Here is a 24,618-nt window from a genome sequence, read left to right as displayed (position 1 = left end):
TCATCAATACTTCCATTTCTCCCCCTTCCCCCCCCAGTTTCACCTCACCAACCATTCCCTTAGCTCAAAATCCAGAGGATTTTTTTTTTTCCCCTTGCAGCTCCGGCAATGATAAACAGATGCTGGTGGTCCACGTCTGGCACAACTTCCCTCCTCCAATCTTGATTGGGGTTTTTTGTGGCGCTGGTTGCCTGTGACCTTTGCCTGCCCACAGGACTCGGAGATGGGCACATTTACAATCTGACCCGACCTGAGAAAGGGCTTGGCATTAAACACTAAACATTAAATCACTAAAAGCCCCCCCAAGAATTACGCACGTGAGTGGGTTTACAAGGTTAGTCGCACTTTAAACATAAGCAGGTATCAAAATCCGCAAAATTTGGGACTGCGGTTTAGGAGGAAGACAAAAAAAAAAAAAATCAGGCAATAAATGGCCCCAGTGGCTGCTCCCTTCCTACCACCTCCTGTGAGCACGCAATTATTGCGATGTAACTCTAAAAAAAAAAAATAAAAAATCAAAGCATTTCCTTGAATTTTCTTTAGAGACCGTGGGGCAGTTTTGGGTTTTTTTTTTACTTTTTCTTTTTTAAGCCTCTCTAAAAAGCCACGCTGCTTTGGTTCAGGAAGCGTTTCCTCCCCAGCTCCAGCCGCCTAAGGCCGGTCCCGGCACTCGCCTCTCATCGCAAAGGAGGAAGGTCCCTCCCCCGGTGGGGGAATAGGGGGACCCTCGGTAGGGTGGGACCCGGTGTGGCGGGGGACCGTCGGGGAGAGGGGACTCTCGGGGCTGTGTCCGGCCGGGGTGGGGGGGTCCCTGTGGGGGCTGAGGGCAGATCATAGGGGGGGCAGGAGGGGGCAGGGGGTGCCCCCTGCCCTCGTGGGGGCGCAGGGGGCGGTCGAGGGGTCTCGGTGCGCGGCTGGGAGGCCGCGGACACAGGGCTGGCAGTGAGTCCGGTCCGCAGTTTGCGTCTCTCCTTGGCGCTCCCCCATCGGCGGCGGCAGCGGCGGCGGCAGCGGCGGCGGGCGGGCGGCCGGCGCCGGGAACAGCCGGTTGTTTAAAAATCCTTCTAGAACCGTTTCTAATTCCCCCTTGCGCCGGGGAGAGGCGGCGAGAGCTGCGCGGAGCAGGGGCGGGGGGGGCCGGGGGCGGGGCGGGGGGCCCGCTCGGCCCCTCCGTGCGCCCCGTCCATCACGGCGCCGGGGGCGGGCCCGGCCAATGGCGCGCGCGAGTGGCGCGGTCGCCGTGGCGACGGGGCCGGTCCCGGGGAGGCGGTGATGGGTTGACAGGTGCGTGACAGTCGGGAGCTTCTCCGCAGGCATGTACGGCAAAGGCAAGAGCAACAGCAGCGTCCCGTCCGACAGCCAGGCCAGGGAGAAGTGAGTACACGCCCCGCACGAACCCCCGCGCAAACCCCACGCAAACCCCGCGCAAACCCCCGCGCACCCCACAACTAAACTTTGCGGCGCAGCCCCTCCTCCCTCAACCCCCTCGGGCCGGACCCCACGGAGTGCGGGGGCAGCGCCCGTGCTCGGGGGTCCCAGCGCTGCGGAGTCGCGGAGCGCCCCGTCCAAGGTGGTCCCGCGGGGGTCCCCGCCGCCCCATCGCCGGCCCCGCAAGGTGCGGGACAGCCCCGCTAACAAAGAGCCCCGCGTGGGGGGCTGCGGGTCCCGCCGCGTCCCAACTCGCCGCCTCGCAACTTTTGGCCGTCCCCGCATTGTCGACGCCCGGGGAACTCCGCACACACAAAGGGGGTGCGGGCATCGGGGGTGCCTTGGCGCGACCCCTGGCCTGGGTCCGACCGGGCCCCGCCGCCTGACAAAACTACTGTTAGTATTATTATCGTTATCATTATTCTTTATTTGTAATCGCGCTTAAAACCCCCCATCCGAACCGCGCTCTGGGAGCTCCGTCCCCGCCGCCTGCGGGGATCCCGACGGAGAGTGCTGGGGATGCCCCCGCCCCGCGAGGGAACTGGGGGAAGACCGCGTTTTCCGGAATGGACGGCGGCTCCTCGAGTTGTCCTGTAGTGGCAGCGACTTGGCGTGACCGGGGCTGGTTTGCCACCGCGGTGGAGGGGTAGGAAGAGCCCCTGCCAGGAGGAGAAGGAGGGGGACGAAGTGTGTCGGAGGTGAGAAGGTCGGGGACAGGCTGCTGGGGGGGGTCCAGAGGTGCAAACCTCCGTCGAGAGGCCGGGTTTGCACCTTTCTGGTCCGAAAATCGCATCGCTCCGGAGGTGGCTCAGCACTGGGATCTGCGCTCCGGGCACGGCCGATGAGTTTCCCTTCAGGCAATTTGTCCTGAACCTTTACCTAAAAGTTTTTTTGTTGTTGTTGTTAGTTGATTTGTTGTTTTTGTTGTTTGAGGGGGTTTTTTAGTTAGTTTTTTGTTTTGTTTTGTTTTGTTTTTTAATGCTGGGTTGGTTCTTTTGGTCGATGGGTTGTTTTTTTCGTTAAGGGACTTCCTAGTTCCAGAGGCTGGCATGCACGCTTCCTGGAACAGGAACAGGCCGGGCATCTCTTTTGCTGCAGAAGAGGGAGATGGTAGGGGAAATTTAAAGTGTCAATTTCGCACTTAACTCTGCCATTGGAAAGCGGAGAGAGGAAGAGGCCGCACTGGTGAAGCGTTAGTTGCTGAGATAGAGAGGGAGACACAACTTGGGCACTAAAAACTGATCAACTAGTGGCGCTTCTTACTCCCAGTGTAGGGATAATTTTAAAAATAATTGCTTAAAAATAATTACTTAACTGGCTAGTGGAAGAGTTGTTTGTTTGGTTTTACAAAATTAGCGAATTAAACCATTTCCTTGTGCTGCATGTTTGCTTATGTTTGTTAATACACTTGGTAAATCACTGAAGGGCACAGTGGGACCTCACAGTGGGACTAAAACCAAATCCATAGGGCTGCTGTGTGTTGGATCAGATGAAGATCATGTCCTTTTAATTCTGCTCTGCAAAAACTTCCTAATACCAGCCACATACACAAATGCTCCGGTCGTGGGGCTGAAGGTTCAAACTGTTTTCAGTCTAATTCTTTCACTGCAGCTGATTTTTCTTAAAGGTTTTTGGTGTCCTAGAGCACATAATATTGCACGTGGTGTGAAAATGCTTAATAATCTTCAGGGCGAGCTTGCTAAACTGACTTACTGCCAAGTAGCAACTGCCCTCCTAAGTAAAGTTGTGGGGGACCTGCTAGGTGGTGCTGTTCGATTTAAATACACGTTGTCTCTCATTCGTAGCTAACAGCTGGAAATGTGGATTCTTCACGTGTAGATTATTTTATGCAAAACACTGGAATGGTTTGTTTTTACACCATGGGCTTGACAGATAAGAAGCTTCACGGTACCATCTACTTAAAAATGAACACAGCTGGGAATTCAGAAACATCCTCTTCCCCCCTTTTCCTTTAGCGAAACAAACAAAAGAAAAGATAAAAAAAGCTTTAAGACTTGGTTTATGATGGGAATATCATTATATAGTCAACATTTCAGATTTTTATTGTATTACATCTATTAAAGTTTCTTTTTAGTAGGTCAGATCACATCCTGGCTATTTTCATATGCTTTCTTTCTGACATCAAAAAAGCTGTGATTGCATTTTTTTTTCCTCTTACTACACTGTTTTGCAGCCATGCAATGCTTGTCCCAAGGTAATGCGTGAGTTTTTGCTGTGCTCAAAAAAAAAGGTTGCCTTCCAATTAAATATCTCTACAAAAATACAGCACCAAGTTCTGCATAAGATTGTTTTAATTTGTAAACCACAGAGAAAAATATGTATGTTTGACTGATTCATTAAGTACTTATTTAATCAAGAAGAGAGGGATTATAATTATGTTTAATTTCCAAGTTTTTTAGAACAGAATATGCAACTTAAGGCTAGTGTGTCTCCTCAAGCTTGTAAGTATCTAAAATTTGTAGCCAGTAACGTATCTCCAAAATACACTTGAAATAACTAAGGAAATAATTTTTTTTAAATATTACACTACCTCAGGTTTTGCGTAGCCTGATTGTGTGGAACATATTTATTCCCCATGAGGATGTGTGCCAGTGACAGGACTAGGGTGTGAAAAGAGTATTTATCAAGTGTGGAAAAGATGTGTGTTCAGATGTTGTTTGCAATATTTTTTGTGATGTATTTTACAGAACAATCCAGTGCCAAATAGGTTTTGTAGTATGTACATCTCACTGTATTCTGCCTTTAGTATTTATGTGCTTTGAGGTTATGTAATTGCTAATAAAATGAAGCAAGTTTTGCCAGTCATTTATAGTAGCCCTTGGCAAACTTTCAGTTCCAACATGGCTTTGTTTCATGAGCTTTCTCTTTGTCCCTTCTACTTGGTCTCTAGGGCAAATTGTCTATATTATGTAGCTTAACAACGTGTGAAGTGTAGATGAATTTACGGAAAAAAACCCCCTAATTCTTTGCCAGGGAGGTACAGCCACAGCACAGTAGGGGAGCACGAGAAATGAGGGCACACAGTACCTGTGAGGCATGAAAAGATGAAGAGACAAAAATCACAAGAGTCTTTGTGCCCCTTCCTCTCATTCAGTGCCTTAAGTTTGGGCTCAGGCCTCCCTGTTGCATAAAGGATGGAATAGTTGTTTTAAACAGTAGTTCTTCACCACTGTGAGGGCGCCATATAAGACCCATCTACACTGTCAAAGGAAAAAAGCCCTAGAAGTTTTCCACACATCATCTTTTGTTATCTCTTCACAGCAACTGGATATACTTTTTTATTTTTATTATTTGTCCTTATTCCTTAAAATGGGACTGTTTCAGATTAGGAGCTTGGACCTACTGACATTTCATTGAATGATGAAACTCTGTAAACTTCTAATCTTGGAGAAAGGAGGACCAGACCTTACAGGTTCCATTTGCAAATGCAACTCTCTGTTTATATATAAATAATAATATCTCAATTTGAAAATATATATGCAGACAAGTAGTTCAGAGGAACATATAAGGCAAAACTAAGTTCTGACTGAATTCTGTGTTTTGAGTTAAGTTGTCTTGATCTTCCAGTGGTCTTCTAAACTAGTTCTTTTCCCAGGATGCCCTTAACCCTACTAGGGCTTAGCAGACACAGATTTTGGTTAAAAAATAAAAGGATGACTAGTGACTATGATTTAATTGGTTATAAAAGGAGATGTGATCAAAATGTTGGTTCTCCTCAAATCTGTTTTGGGTGGTTGGCTCTTTGGACATACAGCTCCTTATATGAGTGATGTTGTTTGCTGGGGGGGGGGGAGGGCGTTTAATGTTTTTTTGGGGTTTTTTTGTTGGTTGTTTTTTTTTTCCCCTTCAGATTAGGAAAGACTGCATCGCATGAGTTTGCATAGTTAAGTTACTTTTTTCCCACTAATGTTTATAGGCTGCAAAAAAAAAGTAAGGTACAGATAAAAATTAAGTGATAAATTTGTTGCTCTTTTCTACAAAATGGTGAGCTTTAGGTTCAGATGCTAAAAGACACATTATCTTTTTTTTTCCCCCCCTTTGAAAACGAAGCTAGTAGTTTAATCCAGCCTGTTTTAGGAAGTTTAGGTTTGACATTTATACAATGATTTCATCCATCAGGTCTAACTTGCAAAAGTTGCAGTTGTACTGCTCAGGGAGTCTGTGAACAGAACACTTCTTGTCATTTTAGAGGAATATACTTTTTAATGAAGTACACAGAAGGGAAGGTTCTGGAAAGAGTAACTATTTGTCAGTACTTATTCTTGACCATAGTGCTTCAGGTGCTCTGTTATACTGCGCAGGTATCTTGGGCAGCACGTGAAGGTGTTTCGGATAATGTGTGTGCTGCAGTTCAGACCGCTGACAATAACAGCCTTTGCCTTGGAGATCAAACAGTACCCATAAACTATTAATTTTACTTAAATATTGAGGTAGCCAAAGAAGATTTTCATAACTTTGCCGAACTTTCACTGGTTGGGGGAAAAATTTATAATGGCATACCTAAGCCTTGTGTTAGTTTATTTAATTTGTGTGTAAAAGTTCCGTTGAAATGTGGCTTGCTTTAAAAATTAGGCAGAGAAAAAAACGTGTTTCCTGGTGTTTTAAAAGTTTTTGCAACTTTTAGCATGTGCCCCTCTCCCTGAAGTGTAGTTGAAAAAGGATGAGGGATTTGATTCCAGGGATGTGTCTTCCATTTGCATGACAAAGCATCTGTATTTTGCCAGGATACAAGTCTTTTCAAAAAGATGCATTTGCATATGCTTAGGGCTTACTAACTGTAATCTCTGAATATTTTATCTTTCCTGAGAGCGAAGCAGATACCAGCATCAGAGGGGAGAAAAACTGGGAATGGGCAGATACTGGGATCAGAGGGAAGAAAAACTGGGAGTGGGCAGATACTGGGATTACAGGAGAGAAAAGCTGGGACTGGGACTGGGACTGGGTAGATACTGGGATCAGAGGGAAGAAAAATTGGGAGTGGGCAGACACTGGGATCAGAGGGGAGAGAAATCAGGAGTGGGCCGATCCAGGGATTACAGGGGAGCAAAATTGGGTTTGGGCAGATCCTGGGATCAGAGGGGAGAAAAACTGGGACTGGACATGCTGGTGGTAAGGCAAGTGTAAATATGAGCAGTTGTAGGCTGCAGGTGTGAGATGCCAGGACACAGAGATAACCGGGGCTGGCTCCTGAAGGAGGTGGAGGAAGCCAGGGTGGAAATGGCCAGTCTGGAGAGAGGAGACAAAGAATTGCTCCCTAAGGGAACTGGCATTAGGATCAGAGATCTGGGTGGGGGCTGGTGCATCCAGACAAGGGAAGCAGACTTGGTGCAGAGCAGGGAGCAGAGCCAGGACAGCAAAGGAGGCAGGTCAAGAAGTGAAGGGTTTTTGTTAAGTTAGGAGGAACATTCTGTCCCTCCAGGTGCTGGAAAATGACCATTCCTTTGCTGCCCCTGGGAGACTGAGAGGTAAATTTCTTATCTTCAAGGCAAAACCTACCAACACTTATGCAATACTGACTGACCGCGGTAGTTCTGAAATCTGCAGCTCAGAGATGTCAGAGCTTTGGGAGGGAAGGATGGAATTTGCCATTCAAAATCAGCTGGAACAGTGCGTCTCTGTGTCTGAAGTGCAGTGTCTGGGTGCTGTGCTTGCATTCCCAATAAGATTCTCTTAACTTGGAAAGTGTGGGTATATACCAAGCGCTGTTCTCACTTTGCCCTCATTTGCATGTTCACTGATTTTTTTTTCCTCTGGAAAAAAACCCACACCAACTCCCTGCACAACCTCCCTAGTTTTTATTGTGCAGAAAAGAGCATTGTTTTCATAATGAGTAGCTATTTGATAATTTGCTATTTTGCTGTCATGCAGTATGTGCCTTATGGCTGACTTGCCGTTTCATAATACTGCTGTTCCTACAGGAGGAATATGTTGTTTCTTTAGTGCCCAGCACCACGGTGCCTGAGCTTCACCTTTAAAATAGGTATCAAGCCACTCCTGCTCGACAACCAGTTTTAGAATTGGCACTAAGGTGCGAAAAGTGAAAGGCAAAAACACTTCTCGATTGTTGGGTGCCCAATTTGAGCTCTGTAGCCCTGGATTTTTTTTTTTTTTTTTTGAATATCCCATAAACCAGAAGTCTGTATGTACAACTTCCGGCATCTCTCTTGCCACTGGTTCTAAGGACAAGATGCCAAAGGAACTTAAATGTTGTAATTTTTTTTGCCGTCTTTCTTTTGGACATACTGGAAATTGGAAAATGCACTCTGAAGTTATCCAGGGTGGACAGTTCATACTTACCTGCAGCACAGTCTCACCAACCTGCTGTGCTTAGGGAGGGAGGCTTACAAATCCATGATTGTGTGATTCAGGGTGGCACTGTAATGGGGCAGAGCCACTCCTTGAGAAGGTCATGATGCTCTGCGAGAGCAGGAATCAGCAACTGATCAAAACACCACCTTTTAAGAGTTTTCTGCTAAAGCTGCTCTTTAAAACTCCTCCTTTAAAGTACCACCAAGAACACAACTAGGTTTTTCTCCATGAAGGTTCAGTAGCTCCATCTTCAGGGCCTTCCAGCTGTGTTACTTGCAGTTGGCACCAGTTGTTCCCTGCTTTTTTTTGGTGTACAAACAGTCCAAGTTGAGTCACAGCTGAAGTTTTTTTATTCCTAATGTCTGCTGGAGTTAAACCACAGACCCCTAAGTCCAGGTTGTGGTCAGGTGTGGTTTCAAATCCTGAGAGAAAATCTTCCTCAGATAGCAACAAACATATTGATTCAGAAATCTTGATGACCTCTGTCCATGCTTCTCTAGTCTGTAGGATATTTCTCACTTCCAGGCCCAGGAAGGTAAGAAGTGAGAACATAAAACGTCATGTTCTGAAAAACTGAAATATGGCACTAAGTCAAGACCATTGTGTCTCAGCTTTTCTCTTTCCAGCTTCGTCAAATATAAAAATATTCTGAAAATTTTTGTCATGGGTCATTTTTTTCCCCGCTTCAAACTTTCTGTGATTCTTGCCTTTGGAGTGTTTTTATTTTGTCTCCATATTAATAGTAGCATGTCCAGAGCATGGAATGGAGCAGAATGAAATAATTTATCTCTTGTGAGATAAAACATATATAAACCAGTGCTGATAATACTCTCTGGAACACTTGCCTGTTTATTGTTGTTGGGCTTTGTTGGGGTTTTTTGTTTGTTGGGTTTTTTTGGTTTAGTTTGTTTTGGTTTTGTATTTTAAATAATCCATTTTGCAGTCCACATGCCCTCCAGGTTCTTTTTACAACACAGCTGCCTAGCCAATTATTCCCTATTTCATATTTGTGTATTTGATTTCTTATTCCTGAGCACAGTACTCTACATTTGCCTGTATTGAATTTTCTCTTATTAACATTCCTTATTCTTTTTGTGTCCCGAGAAGGTCTTATAATCGTTACTGATTTATCATGTACACTTTTGTGCTTCTATATATGACTCATTAATGAAAGTATTTTAGCGGAATTGGCTCAGGGTAGCAAGAACTTTCTTGAAACATTCTCTTGTTTGTAGAAACATTCTGTTAATGACTTGCATTATTTATTTCATGTGATTGTACACTGTTCTTTCATTTCATGAAGGTGTTAGCTGACGTAGATGGGATGTGATAGGCCAACAATCAAAACTCTTAATACATTAACTTTCCCTGTGTGTTCCTCCTTACCCACTGCACAATCTCCCAACTGAATCTGAGCTGAAACCAATCACACTTTTTTCCCCCACCTTGTTTCTTGTGCAAATATCAATTAGGAAATGACAAATTGGGAAAATCTGAATTTCGAAAATCACATTTCTGATGGCAGGTATAGTTTGTCATATGTGATTGTGGATAGTGAGGGTTGTTTGGCTCCTCTGTGTGTTGAATTCATGGGCTGCTCCATCCCATCCATCCTTTTAGGCTTTCAGTCTGGCTTTGGGCTTGTCTTTTGGTGTTTTTTTGGTCTAAGTTTATATGGGTCTGGTTGAAGTACAACGCTTGATGTTAACCTCAAACTCTTGATAGGATTGATCAGGCCTAAGAGGCCAATGAAAGTGCTGGTTTGCTATTTAGGCTTGACTATTTTGTTTCCTATGTCCCATTCCTAAATAAAATACTGTCTTTGAAAGAGAAGTTTCAGTCTTGAGGAAGAAATTAGGAAGTTACTGATTACAGTGTCCCGTGTTTTACATTAATTTCCATTTTATTTCCAATGGCTCTGATTTTTGGGAGAAATTTCATCTTAAAACAAGCCCACAACCCCCTATAACTTTTACAGAAAGAAGCCAGTGTTCTGAAAATGCAGAAGCAGTAAGTAATCAGTAGTAATAAGTTGTCAGTATATGTAACCTCCAGTGCATGCAATTCTTTTTTTTAATATTGATACTGATAATGTCTTGTTATCAGCAGATGCATTTTTATATTGATCTAATGAGTTTGGAAAAGGTGATAAGAATGTTACACTGTTGGAATTAAATGCTTTTCAGCTAATCATGAAGGTAAAATGCTGTGTTTTCTGTGATAAACAGCTTAATGCTTATAAAAAAGTGTCAGTCTTGAAAACCATTTTTATAGTTTAAAAAAAATTCCAGCAACATCAGTGGCAACCTGAGGTAGCCTGTGTTGGCCTTTCCCTGGGAGGGAAAGGCCAGCTCTGAGGAAGATACTTGAGTGCAGGAATGGAACTATATAGTTCCTTAATAAATATTTTATTCTTGACAGTGTTGGGACAGAATGCATCATAGGCTGACAGGCTGCAGGATTCTGTCGTTAATACAGTGATTTATGAGGCTGGAAGTGAAGATGCCACCTGATGCTTCTGCCATGGAGCATTTGATAAACCAAAGCCCTTTGAGTTGTCCATGCTAAATATTCTATTTATCTTCTTCTCCCAAGTGACCCTCCAAGGTTGGGGTCCAGTCTTGGATGGCTCCAGTTGCTCCTGATAGGTCAGCCTTTCAATTGAGGTGGTGGTGGGGAGTTACAGGGGGTTTTTGTGTGGTTGGAGTGTGGGTGAGTTACTGGAATTTCATCAGGTGTATCAAGAATAATGAAGCTCCCTTGCCAAGTCTGAAACTGCCCCGGAAGTGAAGGTTACAACTCCCATTGTCTGTCTCTTGAACTGTTTGATTCCTTACGTTACTGCTAAAACCCTCTAAAATCACTGTAACCTGTTTAATATTCCTTGAATATGAGTCTGGAGAGGATATATACAGGTGGAGATGATATTTAAAAAACCTAAAGCCGTATATCCTGGCCCGAGGAATTAAGTGTGGTTTTCCTGTGTGTTTATGTAATAAACACAAAATAATACAAATCAAAGTTGATCTAAGTTGGAATAGAAGTATATGATCAACAAATAAACACCTAGAGCTTGTACACAGGACTGTTTGTTCAAAATACACAAAGCTGTGAAGCATAAGAGAGTTTCTGGTCAGAAGATGAAGAACAGTGTTGGAAGTATGGAAATGTGCCTCTGGTAATGGTAATGGGCTTGACAAGCAGATCTGAGGTGCAACACACTGGTGTTCCTGACTTCTGCTGCACCTCTTCAAATGCAGTGTCACTTCTCATTTTATTATCTGCACATCTAACTCTTTATAAAATAAAGATGTTTACTCTTACAAGATCAAAAACTGTAGGTATGTGCAATTTCAAGCCTAGTTATATATATTTTTAAATATTTTTAGAAATAATATAATGTACTGTAATGCAGCAAAAACAAACAAACAAACCTTCCCCTCTCAATAAAACTGTCTTATGCTTTAAAGATGCAAGACTTAAATAATTTGTCCAGCTGTAGCTGGGGAACATGAAAAAAGTGATTGAAAAAAATTATTTTGAATTATTTCACAGAACATCTTAAATAGATGATTAGAAAGAAAAGCAGAGTGGAGCACTGGATGCAGGTGTTTTTCTATTAATTCTAGTAATTGAGAAAATTATTTATAAATTTTTCCCAGTATTCCCCAAACAGACCTGTAACTCTGTAGTTAATTATTCAGAATTGGAGGAAAAAAGAAAGATTGGAGTTGCTTGATGTCAGCCTCCAATTCTGTGTGGGATTACTCATTTGGAAAAAAAAAGGGGTTAATAGACAGAAGAAGCTTTTCTTGTCATAAAACCATACGTATTTTTCCTGTAAAACAAGGTAGAGGGAATTGAGCAGTCTTTCACTCATATCACTGTTCATAAAGCTGTTATGAAATACTTCAGAAAGGTCAAAAAAGGGCTCAGTGGGTTTAATCTTTAGACTGTGAGCCAAAGAAATGCATTTGAAAGCGTAGGGTAATACCTATCTTGTGGGTGTACCTGTTCCATATTCCACAGAGAAGTCATTTCATATCCCACAGAGAAGGGGCTGGAGATGATAGTCTGCTTAATTTCTCCTTGCACAGTGTGTACATTCAGTAGACAAAGCACAATTAGAGGTGCTCTCTGGTATAGTGTGTTTTTATTGAGGGAGCTTTGCCTTCTGCAAGTGGCTGTGGGTTTGTAGTGCTCTGCACAAACATTGGAAATCCTCAGTTATTCAGGATACAAGTGAAAAACTAAGGAGGTAAATGAAGGGAAACCTGACCTGTGACAGTGTCATATATGCCTTCACACTTTATTTTGTAGAATTCCAGTGGTGTTGTAAAGGGAGCCAAGAAACTACATTGAAGAGACCAATAGTGGAATTTGGCAAAGTAATTGCTGTGTATTCTGCAGCATCAAACTGGAAATGTTTTTGTGTTCTCACAGTTGTGATTCAGTTGTGGGTTTCAGCTAAACTTAAGGCCAGTTTTGTGGATGTTACTTTTTAGCATGCCCACAACTGTCTTGGAACTTTTTGTTTTCCAGTATAATAGCATACTTAAACGATTAACATAACTGAAGAAAAGTGACCATTACATTCTCCCACCACTGATTATTTTCACTATGTTGTCTGCATGTGTGTTTTTATGTGTGTGTTTGCATAGATCCATGTATATAACTTAGAAGGGAGTGTAGAACAGGCAACTGAGCATCACCTGCACATGTTGAATCACAGAAGCAGGTTGATGAAAAAAACCCCACAAAATAAACAACAAATAGTTTTGATTCTAATAGAAAAGGCATTCTCAGAGTTAATAGACTGCACTCTTGGTTTGGTCCCCTTTTGAGCTTATTCAGTGTCACCCTTACACCCTTGTCCTGTTGGTGCGGAAACATGAAGTTTACTGTGTCATACCTGTTGATTGTGTAATAACTGTAGTTATCTCACGAAGGCTGATTTTATATTCAACACCTGCATTAACTTCTCTTTAGGAGCACCCAAAAATCAAACTTCTTAAACAAAGTATTTCTTTAGATCAGTGTCAGTGAAAGCATCTGAAGACAGCAAAAGTAGTCCATATGTGTAATTTCTTTCTGCCTAAGAATGTACTACTCCCCTAGTGCTTATCTGGTAAAACAAGCTTTTGATTCCTCCAAAAAGCTTCCATCCATGTTTCTCCCTGGGTAGCACCCCTAGCCATTAACACAAGCTTACCCAAAAAAAGATAAAAGAGTTTTTTCTTCCCTTTTGGCAGCCCAAGTGACCTGAAAAGGCTTTTGTGCCCTAAGGGTTTATCTGTTTTTCGATTGCCCGTTTTTCTTGTTTGGGTTTTTTAACTCCCAGCTCTTTTGGACCTATGGAATGACAGAACCCCACAGTCTGGTGGTTCCATTCTTGGGGAAATTCTGAAAGCAGCATGAAAACCAGGATGAAGTACATGGTCCTATTCTGTTTTCTACCTGATGGTGCTGGAAGTAGAGAACTGGTGCTTTGGGAAAAATGAGGTTAATCTTTGGATATGGGGAACTGGGTCATATGAATGCGGTGGGACCTCTGCTCTTGAATTGCCAGCAGGTATTTTAGCTAAACATAAAAAGATGAAGAGGACAGACCACTTTTTGAAACAATACAGAAACTGTCTTAAGTATCAAGGTGTGTTCAAACTCTCTTTGCCCCACAGCCTTATGGCTGTAGTGATACTAAGATAAAGATTCTGTGTGCCTGGATACACAGAGGGGCTCCTTGGACCAGCTGTCCTGACTCCTCTTCCTTCAACCCACTGTTTAGCATAGGGAGCTTCCCAGCATCTCTGTGTTTTGCATGTTTTCATCCAAAGTGTAGAATTGAAAAGTGAGTGGTATAAATTGGTAGAAAAAGATCATTCAGTGGTGCGATATAATCTTCACTGTGAGATTCCTCAGTGAAGATGTTGAGGTGTCCTTACATAGTACTCACATTTTTTCTTGTTTACATTCAAAGATTCAAATCCAATTTTCCAGCCCACTCTTAATATTTTGTATTTGTAATCTAGAGTCCAAGAATGTTTTTGCCTGAAATGACTGGGATATGAGTATTTCCTTGTGGCAGAGTTTTTCTATATGTTTTTATTTATATCACAGTTTGTAAAATTAAGTAAATTTCATTGATCTCTTAGGCATTCATGTATATTCAACTACAGCATTCCCAGTATTCCCCTTTCTTCAGTATTCTCTTTCTTCTCTGGGCTTTTATTTCTCCAAATAATGGAGATTTTGGTGGACAGAAGCATCCTAGCCTTCTGTTAGATGCTGTGTGGAAGGAGATGCTTGAGGTGGTTTTAAAAGATTCAAACCCTTTTGGGTGTCTCTGGTATATGACCCAACATGATATACAAGTGTCAGTTATGTGATTATGAAATGATGAGACTGCTTTAGCAAATATGCTTTAGCAAAATCATTGCGATTTATGTGGTTCCTCCCGCATTTTAAGAATTTTCCATCCAAAATGAAGCAGTGGGATGTTGTGGTCTTCCTGTTGTACCATTATTTGCTGGTTTAGTTGTCATAAATCATCATGGTTGCTGTGTTTCTTCTGTAGTTGAGACAAGACTACCCTGCTGGTCTTCCTTTACTTTTCTGAGTGCGTGAGGCTGTTGAATGTAGATGGTTTGGGCTTGTCTTTGGGTACCCTTCCTGGCTCACGAAAAACCGAAAGAACTGAACGATATGCGTGTCTGCTTGCAAACCAAAACAAAGCTGGCTCATCTAATTCTGGCTTTTATCATTTGACTACGTGAAGGTAAGTTTGAGAAATACATAAAAACTTCAAAATACAGCCCAGGTCTGGAAATCTTGATGTCCAAGAGGTGAATTTAAAATATCCACAGCATTACAGTCCTGCAGTAGGTGTCAGCAGCCTTCTGGAGGAGCATCCCAGTAACCTCTGAAGGCTCCAGGAGCAATCATTTACTCAGTTTGGTCTTTTACCTGTTTCTGGAGACCCTCAAGAGCCACAGGTCATCCTTCAGCGCAGGAGTGGTGTCTGTATTACAGAACACTCAGTGGTGGTGGGGAGCTAGGAATTGCTGTTCTCCCACCAGGACTTCGTGGTTGGGTTTGGATCCCTGTTCCCTCTCCCCTCTTTCCAGAGTGTGCTGCCCGTTGAATGGGGTGAGTCACCTCTTTTATGATATTTCAAATACTTTCCTCCCAAATGTAATTTTATTTTCTGCAGGGAAAGGAAAGCATTTATGCTGTCCTGGTTCCTTATTTTTATCAGAGCTCTTGCTAACAACTTCCAGCTGAGGGAGTTCTTGGTATTTTTAGCCTGAGATATTTTGCTATTTGAGCCTCTTTACATGTTTTCCCCTGATATACATTAACTGGAGTGGGGGGACGGTTCTTGTCAGTTAATGTATTCACGAACATGCTTGTCAAATTTCCCACACTTACTCCCAGGAATCTGAACACTTCTGGAACTGGGGGAAGTTTGAGTCCTGGTCTGAGGTGTTTGATTCAGCTTCATTACTCCATTCCCTGACTGATATTGTTCTCACTGAATCTCCTTTTCTGTTTTAAGAGGGGTTTGAATTAAAAAGTATATGTAATTGATATTCTACTCAAAAATACAAAGAAGTAAATAAACTGAAATGTGGAGAATCGTAAAATGGAATATTGCATTACAAAATATAATTTCTTTAAAATCTCTTTGTTCTTTTTTTTTTTTCCAAGGGGCAGAATCCCCTGTTTTATTCCTAATGTTACTGTTTTGTGGGTTGTCTGGCTTACGGTCTGATGAAGTTCTTTGGTATTGCAAATAGTTGACGGCACATCTTGTGTACACAGCATTTTCAAGTTTCTAAATAACTTTACCCTTCCATGAAACCCACATGAACATTACTTTGAAAGAACATACTAAAAATCATTCTCTTTGACCTTCTGCCTTCAAGAACCATTTCAACCTGTTTAAGCATAATTTCCCAGATCTCACTACCATCAGTTCTTTTCCCTTTTTCTGACAAAGTTTCAGACTAAAGATGAAAAGTTACAGTGAAGCGTGGTGATTCCGGCAACTACTCCAGCATTGTCTCTGTAGGATTGGGGAAGTGGGGGGTAAGAGGGGCAGATGGTGGAAATCATGTGCAGTTTAAATTGAGAATTAAATGGCATTTGCTGTAGAGCATAAATTGTCCATACAGCCTTTTCTCTGTGTCCCCTCCAAATGTTTGTTTATATATGACAATACATCACATTGCTCTGCTCCTACCCCCTTAACTCCCTGCTCTGCAGTGTGAGGAGGTGACTGTGCCATCTCTGTGCGGAGTTTTTGTCTGAGTGGTCTGGTTTCCAGCCTGGGCTATGGCAGAAGTTGGAGCCTCTTGGAGGCTGCCAGCAACCACCAGGATGGATCCTATTAATTGGAACCAGCTGGATTCAAGTATGTGTTGGCAGGTCTGCAGCAGCTCTTCACCACCCAACTGTAAATTTATATGTACATGTCAGGCTCTGCCTCATGATGAGTGATGCTGCTGAGAAGCTGTGGAGCAACATTACCACCTCAAGAATGCTGTCTGGTCTGTGTTAGGGCTTCTCAGTGGGACTGAAGGATTAACTAAATACTAATCTTAAGCTTCTTAACACTTAATGAGAAGTCAAAATTTCATTACTTTTAATTGTTTTGTAACAGGCTAATATAATTACACTGTTGGCATCTTGGATGGGATTTTCTTTACCTTTTTTCTTTACAAATCCAGCCCTAATAAAGTTTTTTTATTTCACCAACTGAATTTCCTGTAGAACTTGTTTTAAAGTGCTGTGTGAGTTGCAGGGATCCTAAATAAACTGAGCAGCTGACTCATTATATTTGCTATTCATACAACTAATTTTTCCAGTGATCCTTGAACATGGAAAGTTCAGTAAAATCCTTGGAGGAAAAGAAGATGTTGCAGAGAAGCTGCACTGAGTGACTTCAACTCAGTGTACAGAAAGTTTCCTAGTCTTGTTGCAAGCTTATCTCTTAAACCTCTTTATTCTAATAATGACCAAGGCCAACTCTTGCTTTGCTGATGAGATATGACAAGATCACCGTCCATGTGATTTCATTTGTTGTATTCATAGCAGCCCTGGGGAGGGAAATAACTGGAGCAGGAATGAAGCTTAGGTCTCCTACAGAGCTCTAGAGCAACTTAGGCACTCTTGAAACAGCAGAGATTTTAAACAGATAAAATGTATTTATGTGAAATGCACAGTTACATGGGAGCATCAGCCTGACACTTCAGTCCAGGTAGGATAAAGGGGAGACAATAGCCCTCCCAGGTACCAGATGGAGCAGCTGAGCTGGAATTTAGAGAACTGTGAGTGCTTTGTCAAACCAGTTACCAAGCAACTCCTGATAATCTTCAACTCCAGGCTACTGGGTTTGAAATTTAGTCCTGATATTGTAAAGTTTGCACCTGCCCGTTGTTCACCTTGGACCAAGTGTGAAAAGGACCTCAGGGGGCTAATCTTCCCCTTCTTACCTGAAAGGTCACAGAATGCATGTGAAAGGGAAAACCATCAGCCTGAAGAGCTCCCAGTTAGCTCTGAAAAGTTGTTTTTAGAATTAACACACAAATACTTGGAATAAAAGCATTTGGGGAACATGTTCCCAGTTTAGGGTAATGTGTACTAAATGGTTAAGTTTGAGATTAAAGTCACAATCAGTAATTTGTGGGTTCAATTACACAATTTTTTCATTTGTTTGGTTTTTTGTTTTGTTCTGTTTGTTTGTTTAATTTTTATTTGTGTGTGTGTTAGCTTGATTTGAGGATGGTGATGCCACCTTTGCATGTCATCTATGCTATGTTCAAATCCACTCAAGTTTTATAGTCCATCTATGCATGTGATGTATTGTGCTTGAACAGTGCAGGTATATCAAACCTGAAACAGGGATTAGTAACTTTCTGAAACAAAAAATCACATGGTTTGTGAGCATTTGTTGCGGGAACAGATGATACGTCTTGAAATGAGAAGTGATAATATTCTTGCATTTTTTCTACTGTTTTAAATGAAGTTCTTTCAGGGGCTTTTAAATGAAAAAACAGGAAAGCGCGTTCTGGTCTGAGGTGAATGATGAAAAATTTCAGCCTCTTCCTTATAATTATTTCAGTAATGTTGTCTGAGGATGAATATAAAAAAGAAATCGTTACTCCTTGTTTTTTCCTTTCAGAGAAAAAAAATATTTCAGCGGTTTAATGAAATTGTCGCTGTAAAAGTGTGATCAAACTCACAGAAGAGCAACAAATGTTGCCTTTTTGAATCCGATGTGAGGTTTTCACAAGCAAGCAATGGCTTATTTTTCTTAATATCAATAGGTAAAATTACTGAAATAGTCAGGGGTACTGAGAAAAGTTCTCTCTGATTTAATAAGTGGCCCTCCCAGTGAAATGAAGCAGTGGCAATGACTTTTCTTTTGCATGCTTACATTTTCAAGCATTATACTGAAAGTTAAACAAATGAAATGTAAGTCTTAGCTTCCTGAGAAATATTTGAGCCCAGTGCTGATGTTCCCAGCAGGTGTGGAAGGGAGATGAGGCAGGATCTGCCCTCTGAGCTCCCCTTCTTTAGGATCCTAAGTCTTCAGGATTTACTTTCCATGGAACTGCAGCGGTCCCTCCTGCCTCTTTGTGAGCAGCATTTAGCAGTTAGCTAGTGTGGAACAAAATACCCCTTCAAAAATACAGCAAAAGAAACATGGGATCCTGGTGATAACAGCCAGGATTTATATTCTGTGCATCCCTAGTGCTGTCTGTGTGTGGAGATGGGATTGTGTGGTGTGGGCTTTGGGAGGAGATACTGTTTTTCCCTTTGTTGGCCCTAACGGATCTCATTGGTAAAAGGTTTGGCATTTTTTTTTGTGGTTGTCAGGAGGTCTTGGTAAAGTCCTAACAGAAGGTAAGCACTGTGACTTTGCTCACCATCAATCCCAGAACTCTCACAGGGCTTAAATTCAGTCTAATGGTTGATGCCCTTAACAAGCTACTTTAGAAAAAAAATATTTTATTAAGAATTATCTTTCTGTTCCTTGTCTGTTGCACCTGCAGGGAGGGTTAGGGAAATTGCAGGATTTCCACTAGAAATATATTGTAAAGGTAGCCTGTGTGGAGCACAGACTTCTTTTACTTCCGCTGGCAAGACTTTGTATCTCCAGCTACTCCCTTTCCCCCTCATGCTATTCCCTGTTTTCCACATTTCTGGGGATGAGGAGAGACCACACAGTCTGACAGAAAGCGCTGTAGAGACTAACATGTTTCCAGGTGCCTCTCCCCATCTGTTGCAGTTTCATGCCTGATGCAGTTAGAGGTTTACCTGCCTCCTGTTGTCCCTCATGTGCTTTTCAAGGGCATTTCCTTTCAGGTTTTTCCTCATTTTCTTTGAGGCATAGCCGAGTCCCCGAGTTTGGGTTACAACCTCTTTATTGTGATTATCACAGTAAGGCTTGTGCTCTCCTGGAGAGAGGGAGCAATGAGGAACCACTGAGTAGCCACCTTCTGAAAAGCGAGGGCATTATTCAGGTCAGAAGCACTGCAAAGGGAACATTTTTGTAAGGGAACAATATTGAGGAATAATGAGCAGTTTTTAACTGCGCTGGTCTTGCCAAGGTTGTCTTGAGTTTCCCACTGAATTTTACAGATCTTTATCTTAGGCTTGCTTGTTCATGTGTTATTCCCATTTTTTCCCCCCACATATGATTGTTGTTTTATAGTCTAAGGACACCTTCAAAGCTGATCTTCAAAGGATTAGATACCTGCATAAGAGTCCTGAAGGGGTTGTATTCATCACTCTGAAGGGTGCTTAAGACCTTTTTAGTGACTCCAAAGTCCAGATGGACTTGTCTTGTTGACTGAGCAGTAGAAAGGTTGCATCACCTGTACAGACATGGTCATCTGTGAAAATACTCTTCTGTGTTTTCCTCACTGGACAGAGACCAGAAGATGCTGGTGGTGTTGGAAGTTCCTTACACCCCAGTGTTGTTTCCTGTTAACTACTGTGTTCACTTTGCAAATTCCCACCTGGTACCTCCATCCATCCAGCTTAGGCTGTCTTGGACCAGGGATCTTGAATGCAACCTAATGTGTGTCATCCTGGGGTTGTTTCCTTAGAAAGTGTAATTCATAATGTTTTCTCTTACCTGGATGTACATGGTTATTGGCTCCTGTGTTTGCTGTGTTTCCTTTTTCTTCACATATCTTATAAAGCAGCGATTAGTCTGTCTTCATTTCATGAACTTCTTTTCTCTTTTATTCAAATTACATAGTTGTTCCTTTGTCAACTTTCTTGTTCGGTGTGTTTTTCTGTTCATGCTTTCTTGTTGAGATGCCACATAGAAGGCATAATTTAGGTGTGAAAGGGACATTTTATTATTAAGGATGGACATTTTTTCACATGTACAGAGAGCAGCCTTGACTGTGATTTATATTTCTCATTGACTTAAAATAGATGAGTAGTTTTGAACTGCATGAGTTAATTCTACACTATGAGCCTTTGTTTTTTTGTGTATTTTATGTCTCCCTGGTGCAGTGTCTCTTTCCTGAATGGATCTAGACTGCTGAGAACAAGGAGTTATAGGCTGTGCTGTGCTGCTCTTGGTTGGGAATTTTTTTGCATATGGTCTTACTTGCAGTTGGTGTTTGTTCTCCTGAACATGCTTTCAGAGATGAACAGCACAGGTGACATGTGTTGCACCACTGATATTTGGGGCTGATGCTCCTTGTGTTGTTCTGAAAAGATCTGTTCCATAAGGATAATTCTGATTTTAATCAGAAAAATGTTTAAGCAGTGTTACAAAGCTGTAGTTGATTACTCATTGAGTTGGAGAAAAATTCCAGGGAAAGGACGTGCAAACAGCAGACTTGAAAACTTGTGTAAGTGTTGTTCCTTGTGTCTTGCTATTAAGGAACTTCTCTTGTGTGTTGCTGAAAGAATGTGCTTTAAATTTAATGCAGCTCTCATGTGAGAGGAATTAACATATATAGAAAAAGCCAGAAGGAGTCACAAAACGCCTTATACATACTAAAACTATTAACTGATTTTCATACTTAAAATATAAAGAGCGGCAGCCACTCTGAAAGAGAAGATTGACACTCAGTTAACACTCAGTATTATTTCCAAAGTCTAAAACCTGGAGCGGCAAAATACACAGTTTTCCTAAAATTTTCACTCCCATTTGGGCAAGCAGGACACCATAGGCAGTGTTGGCTGAGCTATCTTGTCAAAAAAGTCACTTATTAAGACACTCCAAGGTGAAAAGCTGAACTTATCCAACAGTTGCATGACAGAAGTATAAAAAACTTCTTCTATTGCACCTAAACATGACTTTCAGTTTTGCTAACTATAGCATTGTAACCACAGTCATTTTAGGAAATCCATTGCATAATACTGAATTCTGATGTAAGTGGTAGATTATGCTATTTGATTATGTTTTTATATCACAAAATGTATCTCTGTTAGGCTCTTTATAAGTAGGGTTTGCTTCTTAATGCAGCAGTTAAAATAGTGCAGACACCTTCGTTGTGGGAGCAAAGACCAGTCCGGTCATGCTTTATGGTGAGGGTACATTTATAAATTGTTTAGAGAGGGGCAATAAATAATTAATGTCTGTTATTAAATAGGTTACAGACGTGAAGAATGTGCGTTGTATATGGCAGCAAGCACACAGTAGAAGGTGTTAAAGACAGTTTTGTCTAACTGCTGCCCTAAAATCCATAACAAATGACCCTTTTGTTAAAATATATATTAAACATTTGATTTACTCGATGCAGATTTATAAATACTTTATATTTACTACTAAATATAATTTCAGCACTTGATTCCAGCCCTCCAGTAAAACCCTGCTGAGGAGGGAATGGAGCAGGGTTGGCTTTTTGAGGTGAAAGTGAAATCAAGAGCTGTGAATGCCTGGTGCTGTCTTCTTGTAATATACTAATAAAAGGATATTTTTAAAAACTAATTAATGTGTTTTCTAAATAGACATAGGACCAGGTTGAGCATCAGTAATTTGGAAGATAAAGCATAGTATTATAACTTGAGTACAAGATTTAGTTTCAAGTCTCACTTCAAGTTATGTTGAGGGTAAGAAATGATATTCCTGTGTTTAAACAGGCAGTTGAACATTTTGTTTATCTTTGGTTTTAATGCAACCATCTGCTGATGCAAATAAAAATGTTGCATTTAATGCAAATCTGTGTATATGTATACAATTTCTTGTGAGATCTGCTTCTAATTTTCCCTTTTCTTTTGCAGATACATTTCACATAACACTGACTTAATATGACAGAGATATCATAAATACTTTTTTCCTAGTCATCAGTCTTTGTGGTGCCCCTTCCCAAGCATCTTTTCTTTAATGGTAGCTGGTTGATTTTGTTAATTTCAAGTGCAGTCTGTTTTTTTCTCTGTTTTAGTCTGTCTCAGTAAAGTGTGAGACAAGTCTGAAGGATATTCAGCACTTAGCTGAGAACTGAAGTTTTTGTGGGTTTTTTACTCCATTCGCTATCAAAGAAATCTTAATAAGTCACAAGTGTTGCCTTTCTTTTCACTTTATTGCTATTCATTGCAAGTTTAGTGCCTTTTTCTTTCCTTGTTGTTTTTGCAGTTATTCAGAAACTTGTATCAACACTTTTTTTGAAAAAGTGTATACATGCTACAAGAGAGTAAAGTTTGAATCATAATCTTAACTTCTCATTATAAAAGTTTTATATAACATAGTTTCATAATAATTTGAACATTATGCCTTGTAAAACTTAAGTGGTTGTGTCTGAAAAGCACTGTCTTCTGCCTTTCTGTATATAAAACATGAAACAGGGAAATCATGAATTGATTTATTTATGTAAACTGGTAAAAAATATGTAGGTTAGTAGAAACAATAAAAGAATGTCACTAGTTTTTTTTTTCCATCAGCCGGTACTGGGAGTGACTTGTGCAGTATCTTTGGTGGAGTCTTGCAGTGTCCCCTTCCTCTCTTTCCCACCCATTGTAATTTCATTACAGTGTGTAGAGATAATGCTGTAGAAAAAGCAGCAATTAAACCCAGTATTTTTCCCTTGCTTCTGCAAGTAGATCTTGCTTGGGATAAGGATCAGCAAGGGCAGGTCCCCTGCTCTCTGCTATTTGTAGTTCCCCTATGCTGAGCAGACTCCAGCTTCTTACACTGGAATCTGCTTCTAAGAGTTTCCAGAGCAATTCAAGATTAGTTTCTCTTTTACTGGTGAGAAACAGGAAAAATGAAAAAAGGATGATGAAGGTAATAAATGAAGAATTATCTATTGAAATGTCAAGGAAGGCCAGGTTGGAGCAAGCTGGGATAGTGGAAGGTGTCCCTGCCCATGGAACAAGATGAGTTTTAAGGTCTTTTCCCACCCAAACTAGTCTGGGATTCTGAGATTCTTTGTGTGTAATTTTGTCACTTGAGATCCAGATCTCTTTAACACTATGTAAGTATCTCAAGTCAATTTCAAATAGCATGAAAACAGCATCTTAAATACAAATACATGCTGAATCTTAATATTCTATTCATATTTAACTGAGAAATGGAAAATGCATGGAAGTTTTGTAAGTTTCTTTTAATCAACTTTTTTGTGTTCTCAAGCAATTTGATCAGAATTCTTCAAGATGTTACTAAGAAGAAATGAGAAAGACTGCCTAGGCAAGAGTTTGAACATGAGCAATAGGAAAGTAGTGTTTATATTTAATAAAACATTCTGGAATACATTTTGAAGCTTTTTTTGGGGAGGCACTATTATTACAGAGGATTTTCTCGTAAAATTCTTTATCACTCATCCTTTATTGGAAAATGTTTTCTGAAATTCCCTAGCAAAACTACCTCCACACTTTCTTTTTTCCCCCTTCCTTTCCCCCCTTCTCCTCTTCATTTATTTATTTTTACTCTTACTTTTTAGTACCAGCTCCTGGCATCTTAAAACCTGTCCATGTCCTGTTGAAGTCTCCTATTTGGCTGTTTATTGTCCTGCTGCAGCAATTGAATCTTGACAATGTGACACTGACTTATATCCTGTATTTCCTGACTTGCCTGCTTATGAAGTCATCCATGAAGTTAACTCAAAAACTGGTTCCAGGACAGATTATAGTATTCTAGTAATGCATACTTTAAAACATTGTAAAATAGAAAATTATCTCTTTTCCAGTGTAAACCGGTTGGAAGACAGCCTTTTCTGAATTGAAGATATACTGTACAGGAATGCATTCATAATTGCTAAGAGCAGAACAGCCAGTCTGAGTTATGTCCTGCACATGGTAGAACTGCAGTCTTTTGAATGCTCAGGTCCTTGAAATTTGATTTAGAAATAAGTGCTCAGCCAGAGATTGTGTGAGAAGTGGTTTTTCCTGTTTCCCCTGTTTCAATTACAAGGAAATACGCGTTTGGTTCTTCTTCCAGACATCAGCTGTCAGTACAGAATCAAATTCTTGCCATCCCTTTTGTCCAGTACCTGGTTTCTGCCTTTCAAATGCTATCCAGTGCAAGCAGTTTGGAGAGTTAGCATTCAAATTTTCTAGAATGATAGTCAAACATTTGGCAGTATAGCTTCAGTACTGCAAGATTTTATTTTTGCTGGAGGTTTTTTTTTATTATTATTTATGTTTTTTTAATGTGTAGGTCAGCTCTTCGTTAGACAGATTTTCAAACATCTTCATTTTGTTGGTGAAATTCTTTCTGCTTGGAAAGTACCCTCCCTGTAAAAATATGGTGGGAGGATACAGAAACCACTATGGTTTTTTTTTTTTATGACCTGCATTTCAAAAGGAAGATATTTCTTGTAACTTACAGTTTAGAGTCCAAACAAATTAACTGTAAAGTTGTAAAATACATATATTTGGGCAGTAGACCAT

The 24,618-nt window shown here is 41.1% G+C and overlaps 1 protein-coding gene across 4 annotated transcripts in view; it reads left to right on the top strand.

Annotated features, from left to right (window-relative positions):
• Positions 1-1,221: 1,221 nt before the first annotated feature.
• SSBP2 (single stranded DNA binding protein 2) overlaps positions 1,222-24,618 on the top strand; it is a 135,368-nt gene continuing 111,971 nt past the window's right edge. For all 4 annotated transcript variants that reach the window (XM_064643076.1, XM_064643075.1, XM_064643073.1 and 1 more), the window contains exon 1: positions 1,222-1,374. In XM_064643076.1, coding sequence (XP_064499146.1) covers positions 1,316-1,374 — 59 coding nt within the window. In that variant the 5' untranslated portion in view covers positions 1,222-1,315. The remainder of the gene's footprint in view (positions 1,375-24,618) is intronic.

This window comes from Pseudopipra pipra, chromosome Z, assembly GCF_036250125.1.
Source record: "Pseudopipra pipra isolate bDixPip1 chromosome Z, bDixPip1.hap1, whole genome shotgun sequence".
NCBI lineage: Eukaryota > Metazoa > Chordata > Aves > Passeriformes > Pipridae > Pseudopipra > Pseudopipra pipra.
The sequence above is the reverse complement of the archived record's forward strand: the minus strand, read 5'-3'. Positions and strand labels throughout refer to the sequence as shown.